The sequence below is a fragment of the Hippocampus bargibanti genome, linkage group LG07 (genome assembly GCF_051943395.1).
Source record: "Hippocampus bargibanti isolate YZ-2025 linkage group LG07, ASM5194339v1, whole genome shotgun sequence".
Lineage (NCBI taxonomy): Eukaryota > Metazoa > Chordata > Actinopteri > Syngnathiformes > Syngnathidae > Hippocampus > Hippocampus bargibanti.
In genome coordinates, this window is record NC_142740.1 from 1,716,937 (window position 1) to 1,728,996 (window position 12,060).

General features: G+C 42.1%; 2 protein-coding genes across 2 annotated transcripts; one reads left to right on the forward strand and one right to left on the reverse strand.

Annotated features, from left to right (window-relative positions):
• The first annotated feature begins 980 nt into the window (after positions 1–980).
• Positions 981–4,609, forward strand: LOC148895072 (uncharacterized). The gene is made up of 2 exons (XM_089001735.1): positions 981–1,273; positions 2,220–4,609. Exons 1-2 carry the CDS (start codon positions 1,081–1,083, stop codon positions 3,839–3,841), a joined length of 1,815 nt encoding a protein of 604 aa, XP_088857861.1. The 5' UTR covers positions 981–1,080; the 3' UTR covers positions 3,842–4,609.
• A 1,009-nt stretch (positions 4,610–5,618) lies between these two features.
• sec22bb (SEC22 homolog B, vesicle trafficking protein b) lies at positions 5,619–10,966 on the reverse strand. Its single transcript, XM_089001745.1, has 5 exons — positions 10,750–10,966; positions 8,844–8,953; positions 8,585–8,745; positions 6,824–6,970; positions 5,619–6,624 (listed from the first exon to the last, which is right to left on the reverse strand). Exons 1-5 carry the CDS (start codon positions 10,822–10,824, stop codon positions 6,470–6,472), a joined length of 648 nt encoding a protein of 215 aa, XP_088857871.1. The 5' UTR covers positions 10,825–10,966; the 3' UTR covers positions 5,619–6,469.
• Positions 10,967–12,060: the final 1,094 nt, after the last annotated feature.

Below are 12,060 nucleotides of genomic sequence, written 5' to 3' on the forward strand. Positions count from 1 at the left end.
AGTGGCACTATACAGTTCAATCTGCTACAAGCTAAATTTTGAAAGCAAACATGAAAGCTGAAGCATCCATTGACGAAAATAAATTGTCTTACATCACCTGTCCCACGGGAATCCGCTTCAATTCCAAGCCGCGGCAGTTCCACATACGTCCAACAGCACCAACCTTTCCGCTGAACAAAACGGAGATGTGAAAATGCAGCCCATTGCCGGCGCAACTAAAAGCACAATCGGCAATGACAGTCAAATGGCACCCACATTCCTCTCAATCAAAAACACCGCTGGCTTGTGCTGCCGAAAATAATAATAATAATAATAATACATTTCATTTCTAAGCGCCTTTCAAAACTCTCAAGGTCACTTTACAGTCACAGGATAAGCTTTTCTGTGGGTGGCAGCGGCAGCCACACGCGCCAGCGGTCACTCAACCCGGTAACTCAAATAGATAGAAAGATAGCTAGCTAGCTTATAGATAGCTAATACTGTAGATAGCTAGCGAGCCAGCCAGAAAGCTGATAGATAGATAGATAGATAGATAGATAGATAGATAGATAGATAGATAGATAGATAGATAGATAGATAGATAGATAGATAGATAGATAGATAGATAGATAGAAGCCGATTACGGTCGCACGACGCAACAACACCAAAAAGTGACAAAAGAAAACACACGACAAAACAACAACAAAAAAGCAAGGCTCGTGAGAGCACTTGCCGACGGCTTCTTACTCGGGCGCCATAAAGCAAAATACCAATTCATTAGATTTTTTGTTTTTGGCAGTATAGTATTTTTAGTATTAGGATTATATGAAATAAATTGGTTATCTGAACATAATTGTAATGTTAATTTCCATTTTACTTTATAAAAATCAACCAGTTCAAAATGTGACCACATGCAGTACCCGTCGCTGAACAATAAGTGGCGGTAGTGAGCCGTTATGTTCTGTGAACTTCCGTTGAAAACAAACTACTACGAGGGCGAAGAAGAAGAGGAGCCGTTTGGGGTTTTAGTGTCTCGTTCTCTCTCTTTTTTTCATTTCACCGTCGCAATTATTAACGAAGCGACACCAGTGGATGTAAAAAATGTGTAAAGTCACAATGTTGAGGGCATTGGTGAAGCGCAAACTCAACGTGGCCGTCGAAGAAATCTTCGAATTGTTCGAGAAGACCATTGCGGAGTACGAGGACGAATTCCGTCGAAGCAACGAGGCGCGCGAACGTCGACAAGACGATGAAAGGGACGCCGTTGTTAATCCTCGTGCTCGACGGCGAAGAGGTACGGTTGTTTGTGTCCGTCCTCCATTTTCTCGGGTTCACACTAACCTTTCTCGAGCTAACGCGCCTGTCGTTATTGTGAAACTAAATGAACCGCAAACGGGAAGATGGCTAAGCTAATATCGGTGACACCCCCCCCCCCCACCATGAAAATGCTAAGTGTCTTATAGTAGGAATGTGACAATATGTTTCAATAATAATTCCTTTGAACCACTGAACCAATTTGGATGTGTGTTTGTGGTCATTTCTCTGCTGCGATCTCTCCGAACCTGTAGTAAGGCATTTTCACAAAACATATGCTAACTTCTATTCTGTCTATTATCTATCACCGTGTCAATCCATTTCAATTCCAAGCGGGGAAATCTCAGTTCCCAATTCGCATTGACGCTTGATAGAGATTAGACAGAATAAGAAGTTATCATATTTAAAAGTTTCATGGTTAGCTGGCCAACCAAACAAAAGGCGCAGACAACCTGGGGTCAATCTGAGGTCAACAGACACAGCTTGTTAAACTGTCATCTTCATCTAGAAGATCTGGCCTTGGACATAATTTAGGACTTGGGAAAGTCCTTTATCACCGGAGTAATTTATGACTTGAAACTCCTTCACAGGAAGAGCTCATTAGCCAGGTTACAAATGTATCAGTTCACAGAAAAGACAATGTTTTATTGCTTACAGCTGTTCGTGCTTAGAAACGCTCCAGGGGTGTGGTATTCTAATCAAGAAAACTACGTTTTACTAATGTATCACTTAAATTTGCATTAACTCTCAATAAATAGCTTGGCAGAGGGCTACAGAATTCAGGCGTCTGTCATGAATGACTGCGTTCCCTGCTGGCAGTAAAAGCCGATATTCCTGCCTTTGTCCGACCGAACATCTCTGACAACGCTCCATCGCAGGTTTCCCGCTCATCATTAACGCTATTGTCATTCATTTGTGTCACGTAGGCATCCGTCCTCTGTCAGACGATAGCGAGGAAGAATGGGGAGAGCCTCCAGCAAAAAAAAACACGACCGAGGTAAGGATGGAACTCAGGACGAGTCAACGTAAGACAACCCAAGTCAACGGGGACCGCCGCTCTGAGGATTCCAACCCGCCGCCGGATTACTTGGCTCCCATCTCCGATACGGACGGCATGACTAGCGATAGCGATTACGTCGGCAATGCTAAGAAGAAATCCCAAAGGTTTTCCCGCAAAAAATCGGATAAACACGCAAAAACACACAATGGAAAGAATTCCCGAACCTTCACCTGTTTGGTTTGCAAGAAGATCTTCCAGAGTCAGGACGATCTCAAATCTCACTCAAAGACGCACAGCAAGGAGAAAACGCTTCCGTCAGGTAGTTGCGATCAACAAGATCCAACAACGAAACACGAGAAAGATCTTCCACTTAAACAAGAGCGCTTGTTTCTGGTTTCAAATAAAACGGAGAAAGCGACGTCGGATTCCTCTGCATCCAAACACGACGTCAAAAAAACTTTGAAGGTAAAATGCAAGTGTTTCCAATGCGGCGAAAAATTTGACCTCTTAAAGGATTTGAAGAAACACGCCAAAACGCATCACAGAAACAAAGCATCTGACGTTAAACCATCTGACGCAGTCAAAACTTTCACCTGCTCGGTTTGTGTTCAAAACTTTTCGGACAGACATCTTCTCATATCGCACATCCGACGAGAACACACCAATGAGGAACCGACAGCTTCCGAAAGCTCATGTAAGATGGAGGAAAACAAAAAACTTGAATCACGATCGGACGATTCGACGTCGGTGGCTAAACCGACCACCGCCGACAATTATTTCCCTTGCCCGATTTGTCGAAAAACCTTCACCACCAGCGACTTCCTCGCGTCGCACAAACGAACGCATGACCGGGAGAGACCGCCTGTCTACTTGAACTTCGCTCAACAACGCCCGACGACGGAAAGTCCGAAAGTTAGCTCGGCGGATAAATTGACGCCGATCGCCAAAGCGCCTGACGCCGTCCGATCTTTTAACTGCTCGATTTGTACGGAAAAGTTCTCCATCGAAGAACTTCTCGTATCGCACGTACAAACGCAGCATACAAAAGAGGAACCGGAGGAATCGGATATCGCCGGTCAACAAGGGACGACGGAGAAGGATAAAAATCTTCCTTCCGAGACAAAAAAATCGTCAGTGGTGACGAAAACCGTCAAAACTGAGAATTATTTCACCTGTCCGCAATGTCCGAAAACTTTCACCACGCGTGACTTCCTCACCGCGCACGCGAAAACGCACGACTCCAAAGGCTACGCCTCCACCAGCTCATGTCAAAAAAACTTTGTAGCGGTAGCGGATCTTATAAAGCTTCAGCTGCTCCCGAAAAAATCCACGCCGCCACCGCCAAAACCGTCCGAAACCGAAAAACCTTTCAAATGCTCGATTTGCCTCCAAAGTTTCACCACGCAAGCCTTGCTAGCGTCGCATTTAGTAACGCACAAGAAGGAAAAGCCAACGGAACAACAACAACAAGGGCGTTTTATCGGAAAACCAAAAGCCGACTTCGGAACCGGACAAGAACGATGCAACTTCCGATTCTTCCGACGATGAATCTTCGGAAAAAAATACTTCGAAAACCAGTCAGATGTTAGCCCGCAAATTGTATTTGGAAGATTGCACGAAATCGCAAACTGATACGAAAGATCTTCACGTCGCTAAGGCGGGCGAGTCATCCCAGACCGATAAATCTCAATCCTGCAAAATTTGTCAGAAATCTTTTATGAACAAGGACTACTTCCTTGCGCACATGCGACTTCATGAAGACCAAGAAGCCAAGCCCCACCGTCACCCAAGTCTCCAAGCGGCGACGAAAAACAACGTACAATCCACAACCGAGGGTCTCATGGCGCCGCTGTCCGATTCGGATATGACGTCGGATTCGTCCGAAGATGATACCGATAACCGCGCGTCTGCGACGGATCATCGGAATCCCGGCGACAGCAGTAAACAATCTAGCTAGAAACCGATATTTTTTGTTTTTCAGTTGACATTAAGTTGTGAAAGGATCAACCCAACGTCTGAAGCCCAACAAGCAATTTCGGCGTGTTGAGTTCTTATCGAAACTTAATGTTTTAAGCATTTCTGATGTTTTTTTTTCTAGTTCTATGGAGGACGGGCGTCCGTACACTAGTTCCGTTTACAATGAATTGTAAAACAACAAATTCCACACTAAATCTCTGGATTTTAATTTGTGACATGTCGTTCTCTCTGTTTTGCTTCACCGTTTGTGTGATGTATGATGTTGTCTGTCGCACTGTTGGCATCAACCCGTTTGTTTGTTATCTGTAGTTTAGTTGATTAAATTCTTCCTTTCTTAAATCAGAATCATTTTTATTAGCCCAGTATGTAGAACGCACAAGGAATTTGTCTCCGGTAGAACACGCTACGCTAGTATCATCAAAAATTGGAGAAAATTTGAGGCACTAAAAAACAATAATACTACATTTCATTTATAAGCGCCTTTCCAAACTCACTTTAGCGGCAGCCATATGCGCCAGTGTTCACTCAACCCAGAAGAAACTCAAATAGAATGCTAGCTCGCTAATAGATTGCAATCTATAGAGCCAATAGCCAGCTAACCATTAGCAAAACAGCCAGTTAATAGATAGCGACCTATATCGCTAATAGATAGCAAGCCATATAGCTAATAGCTAGATAGCAGTAAAACTACAGTTCAATTTGGGTGACTTTAGAGCCGGGATGAGAATTTTTTTTTCCGATTGTCGGATTTCCAACTTTTTCAGACAAAAATGACCAGATAAAACTATTCTTCCTGGAAAAGAAACATTTTTTGGTCCACAAAAACTACAATAATGTTACTGTTGAACCCGTACTGTCAAAAGTAAATACATAAAAATAATAGTGTATATATTTGCCAGTGCCAGTACTGTATTGCAATGGTGTGTTGTCATTCATTTCGTGGTCTCTGTCGCCATCTAGCGTCCATACTCCAATATTATCCAATTATCACGTGACTTTTACTCGAGCCAATTTGACGCGATCACACAGCCTCATTTTTCTGTTCACTCCATTTTATTTGAATCAAGTCCTTTTAAATATATATACCAGTAGAATATTTAAGTGCAATGTTACAGTTGAACCCGTCGACTCAAAACATTTAAAAAAAATATTTGCCAGTACACTACATGTATGACAATGGTGTGTTGTCATTCATTTCATGGTCTCTGTCGCCATCTAGCGTCCCAAGTTCGATATTGTCCAATGATCACGTGACTGTTTTACTCTATAGCCAATTACATATTTGACGATCACATGACTGTGTTAAATGTTGCATTTGTTTTTGTACAAAAAAATGGATTCCACACAGTTGCGCTAATATTTTTTTTAATATTTGCAAGACATAAGAGAAAAGCAGCCTCAACCGTCTCTACCTGGCGACCCACTTGTTAATTTACACGGGTAAACTTTGTACAAGATAAAATGTAGTGTGTGTGTGTGTGTGTGTGTGTGTCTCTGGATTTACGATATAGCCGTGTCCGACTACAGTGTGAGGCGAAATCTTCCCAAAAAAAACCCCGAAAACGCCTCAAATAAAAGGTTTTACAGATAAAGGTTTTGGTGTAAACTACACGTGAAAGTGCCTTGCTCCAGAATCAAAACAATGGCTTCAGAGAGTTCAGATTCGGAAAAAGGATTCTTTCGTGTTACTCATCCAGTTATGAATATGATTCAAATAGTTCTGAAGAGGAAAGCATACATGTTTGCAATCGATTAAAGGAGTCCTTCTATATCAATTCGAGCCGTCTGGACTCCAACGTAGCGCCCAGAAAATGCACAAGATGGCGCCCAAGCTCCGTTGGAAATGGGCTGATTTGTCTGCTGGGAATTTGTGTCAACTAGTATCAAATAGTAGTCTTGGTGCAACACACGATTCAGCATCGCACTATTTATGTGTTTTACTTCTAATTTCGCCATCAACACGATGTTTTCAGACCAAACAAAGTACCCAAAATGCATTGTGTGTCGCTTTCTCGGTCAGGGGCGTTCCCTCCTTGACGTCACTTAGGGCAACGTCAGTCAGTAGAAGTCATTTAAAGTGATTTAACAAATTATGGACGCAACTTGTCCGGGGGTGTCGGTTGTCCTTTAAGGGGTTCGTTCAGTTTTTTTTTGTGTGTGTGTGTGCGAGAAAATTGACGCCACCACCGTCCGTCCTTCTCAAAGCCACCAGAAGCGTACGTAGACGATGAGCATGATGAAAAAAACGCCGCCGGCCGCTAGCTTGGCGTATGTGGAGCGCGTGTTCAGGTACTTAGCGTCGCTGCGGTACTTCTTGGACAGGCTGGACAAGTTGCTGGCCTTGCAGTCCAATGCTAGGGGTGGGGGGACAATTAGGGACAATTCTGTGTGTCCTGCAATTTGACTGAAAATGACAAAAACCCTGGCACTGGATTGCACACATTTTTTTTCACATCGTCTGGTAATGATTGAGTTAAAGTAACAGAGTTTCATTTTTTTTTGGGGGGGGGGGTGGATAAACATACGAATATAATTGGACTGGTGTGTACATACCGGAGAGCGCCTCTCCTCTCTGGAGAACCTCTTCGATGTTGGCCACCATGATCCTCTGCACGTCTTGCAGCTCCGTGTTGATGCTGCCCAAGTTCCGTCGAGCACGACTGTCAATGTAGGCCTTCTTGGTCTTTTGGATGTACGTGTCTGTGGACGGATGTACGTATAGTCGCTTAGTTGCTCAAAGGCGACCTCCGGTGGTTGCTGCTGTCATTACAGTTAGCTTGTTTTTCACTTTGAAGCGCTTTTGGCTAGTTTTTTTTTAATCAAATATACAGTGATACCTCGGTTTACAAACGCTTTAGCTAAGGAACTTTTCACCTTACGAACGTTACATTCGCGAGAATGTAATCTTGGCATACAAACTAGTTTTCGGGAAACACACGTAGCTCCACAATGGCTGGCGGACTAGTTTTCTAGTGGAGTACTTTTGCTATTATCGACCGAAAAAGACCCCACCGCAAACTACTAGTTTTCGGGGGCTGAACACAAAACCGGACTAGTTTTCCACACCCACTTCCTTTGGGTGCAGACGTAGTTTGCTATCGAGTGGAGTACTTTTGCTGTTATGGGACCGAAAAAGACCTCACCACAGGCTAGTATTAAGCCAAATAGGTCACAAAAGAAGAAGGAGACCATAGAAAAACACGTACGAGGTGTGCGTTTGTGTGACTTAGCGTCCCAGTACTAGTATGCTAAGTCGACCGTTGCTACGTGTGGCTAAGGGTGTTTCTGTGTTGTCTAAGCAACGGTCTCAGGTAATAGAAGAGGTTGAAAAACTTCTGATGATTTGGATTAACGAAAAGCAGCTAGCAGGGGGAAGTGTGAGTGAGGGTATTATCGCCGAGAAAGCACGACAACTTCACTCGGATATCATCAAGAGGCAACTACATCAACGACCATCACAAAGGTCAATAAAACGACTTTATTATACAGTACAGTTTATTACTTTAATTACAATACAATCGTACATTTATTATACATAAAATAAGGTATATTTTGTGTAGTTTTGTTAGAGATGTTCGATCGGACACTGTGGATAAGACTAGAACCCAGAAAGATTGTCTTTTACTGCCGGCAGGAGACGCAGCCATTCATAACAGACGCCTGAATTCTGCCGGCCTCTGCCAAGCTATATTTATTGAGAGTATATGCAAATATTTAAGTGATACATTAGCAAAGCACAGTTTTCTTGATTAGAATACCACACCTCTTGAGTTCTAAGCACGGACAGCGGTAAGCAATAAAACATTATCTTTTCCATGAACTGATCAATTTGTAACCTGGCGAATGAGCTCTTCCTGTGAAGGAGTTTCAAGTCTTAAATTACTTCTGTGATAAAGGAGTTTCCCAAGTCCTAAATTCTATCCAAGGCCAGATCTCCTAGCTGAAGATGACAGTTTAACAAGCTGTGTCTGTTGACCTCAGATTGACCCCAGGTTGTCTGTGCTTCAATTGTGTATTCGAGTCACACATGTTGACTAAGCATATAATAGCATAAAACTTTTAAATATGATAATTTCTTATTCTCCATCAAGTTTTAAGGCTTATTTAGTTGGAAATTATGTTTTATGGGGACCTGGAAACGGATTGTTCTCATTTTTAATGGTTTCCTATGGGGAATTAATGTTTGGAAGACACACTTTTCGCCTTACATACACTTTCTGGGAACCAATTAAGTTCGTAAACTGAGGTATCGCTGTGCAGTATTTATTTTACATACCCGCAAGGGTTTTTTTTTTGACATATTGAAGCACTTACCGAACTCGATGAAGGAGTACGGCCGCGAAACGGTGGGCACCTTCTTGCCGTGCTGCTCGTGGAACTCGGCCTGAAGGTCCTCCAGGTAGGCGAAGGCCAGTTTTTTAGGGAAACTAGCTTCGCATAGGACCAAGTAACACACGCCTTTCTCCAGCACGTAGCTGCGCTCAAAGTGGAGAGAGCCGTTATGATGTAACTGGCGTGTAATCGAGTACAACTACTCGGATACTGTTTTGTTTTGATCTCGGCGGCGCCTCACTGGAAGGACACGGAGCCTGCTTCTAAAGTGCATCGCCTGGGGCTTTGCTCGTTGACTTTTCGGAAGAGCTGCTTAGCTTGACTCTGGTACTGCTGGAGGTCCCGGCCCAACTGCAAAAGACACGTGTGATTGGGGGGGGGTCTTTGAACGCATCATAGTAGCGACGTCTGCAATAATTGAAATAATAATAATAATAATATATTTCATTTCTAAGCGCCTTACAAAACTCTCATGGTCATTTTACAGTCACAGGAGAAGTTTTTCTGTGGGTGAGCAGCGGCAACCACACGCGCCAACGTTCACTCAACCCGGAAGCTAGCTAGCTAGCGAATAGCTAGCTAGACAGATAAACAGCTAATTAATCAAATAGCTAATAGACAGCAAATAGATAGCCATAGCCAGCTAGTAAGTGAGATAGCTGATAGACAGGAAATAGATAGCTAGCTACATAGCAGCTAGTTAGTTAGATAGCTAACAGACAGCAAATAGATAGCTAGCTATATAGCCAGCTAGTTAGTTAGATAGCTAATAGACAGCAAATAGACAGATAGCCAGCCAGCTAGTTAGATAGCTAATATAAAGCAAATAGATAGCTAGCCAGCTAGTTAGCTAGATAGCTAATGGACAAATAAAAGAATGATGTAAAGATAAAACGAAAAAATGCGCCATGTGCTCTGATTGTTTGTTAGCGCTAATGTGTATGCTAGGTGCTAACTTTATCATATTGGTGTATCATATTTTATATGTCGGAGCGTCCTTGAACGCATCACAGTCGCAGTATCTCATAGCTGTCAAACTCTTGCTTGTTGGTGTTAATGCTAGGTGCTACTTTTATCGCATTGTTGCGTCTGCCTGCACTAATTGAAGTGCACTGATTGTTTGTTAGCGCTAATGTGTATGCTAGGTGCTAATTTTATCACATTGGTGTGCAAAATGTATCTGTCGGTGCTTCCTTGAACGCATCACAGTCGCAGTATCTCATAGCTGTTAAACTCTTGCTTGTTGGTGTTTATGCTAGGTGCTACTTTTATCGCATTGTTGTGGAAATTTGGTATGTCGGAGTGTCCCTAAAAGCATCACAGCACATCACCACGCACACAAAAAAAGGATGCAAATAATAATAATGGTAATAATACATTACATTTTAAGCGCCTTTCAAAGCTCTCAAGGACACATTACAGTCACAGACAAGCATAGGTACTATAATAAATAAAATACAAAGGACACAACAAACCTTTTCGCTTCCCTTTGTTGATAGCAAACAAGCAAAGGAGAAAATATTAGAATTCAGTTTCGATGTATGAATTTAAAAAAATCATACAAGGATGACACCGTTTGATCGTCATCGTGGAATCAGAATCAGAAAACCTTTATTCGTCCCACAATGGGGAACACGCAAGGACTAGTTTTGAAAAGGAGCTCATGTGCTCTAGGGGTGCCCGGTACATCCTTTATGACAAGGTTTTTATTATTAAATTGTTTTTAATGTAATCATAATGATTACATGTATTCTTAAGATCATTATTATAATTGATATTATTAATATTATTACACGATAATAGTGAAACATTCATCTACAATGTCACCTGACACGCTAGTAACTAAAATAATAATAATAAATTGATTGGTGGAACACATTCCAGGTAATTCCAGGTCTTCTCCCACAAATCCAAATTATGGATTATGTCATATTTGATATTAGCCAGAATGAAATGATTCTCTGACAGGAATCAGTTCCCAGTTAGTCGATGTAAATAAACAAACCACTGCACGGTTCTGCATCTGAAGGATTTCTAAACGGAATCCGACCTGCACACGTGGAAATAACGAAGGTCCGACTTGAACCGAACCGAACCGCAGAGGCGCCCGAAACCCAGTTGGCTCAGAAAGTGACGTCGTAACGAACCTGCTCGTCCTCTTGCATAGAAGCGGCCAGCGGCAGACCGTCGGCCAGTCGGGCGATCATCGTCAGCAGCACCATCTTGTCCGCTTGACAGTACACGACCTTTTGGGTTTCGTTGCTTTTGACACCCGAGAGGACAGTCCGATTGGGGAAAAGGAGGACCCGAGACCACCAGGATGGATGACGTGACGACGCTGAGCTGGCCGGATACGCGTCACCTTAGCATTTGTGTCCGTCAATGTAATACTTCCGGTAATGTCGCCAGCCGGATAATTGTGTTCCGTCCATTTTTGCCCCGTGTTTAATTTTAGAAATTTGAATTCAAGACCCGAACACGGGGAAATATAACTCTTCATTTGGTGATCCTAAAAATAATAACACCACAAGTTAACATTTATTCACCCTTTTGTCACCATATTTGTTTAAATAAAAAATTCTGGTTGTCACTTAAAATTGTTTTAACCTGAAACTGCTTCGAGATAAAGATGCCTCCCGACCCAAACAAAAATATGTATTTAACTTTTAGTCGCCATTTTTCCCCAATAATATCAGGTAGATATTTAAAATGTTTTTGGCCTGAAAATAGTTCGAAGTAAAGCCCCCCTCGTCCAAAACCAAAATATGTCATTACCCTTTATAATAATAATAATACATTTCATTTATAAGCGCCTTTCAAAATTCTCAAGGTCACCTTACAATCACAGGATCAGCTTTTCTGTGGGTGAGTAGCGGCAGCCACATGCGCCAGCGTTTACTCAATGTGGAAAAACTCAAATAGATAGAAAGTTAGCTAGCTGGCTAATGGATAACTAATTGATAGCTAGCGAGATAGATAGCTAGTTAGGTAGCCAGCGAGATAGCTAGTTAGCAAATATATATCAAATAGATATGTAGCCAGCTAGATAGCTAGCTAGTGAGATTAGCTAGCCAATAAATAACTGATAGCCAGCTAGAGAGCTAGCCAGCTAGCTAATAGATAGCATTTTAATATTCTTTTCATTCATGCTGCTGCATGTAGTGTATGACAGATTAACTTCGTTTGTAATAATAATAATAATAAATTACATTTTAAGTGCATTTCAAAGCTCCCAAGGACACTTTACAGTCACAGACAAGCAGAGGTACTACAATAAATAAAATACAATCACAAATAGAATCCAATAAATAAAATACAATTATAAATACAAACAAGAGGGAGAGCTACACAGAAAATGCAATTTTAAATAGGTGGCTTTTGAGATGGGATGAGTTTGTTTCCGTTACCAACCAATGCTAAACAGGACTTCACTCCCTCCAGAAAAAGCAAGAGTCAAA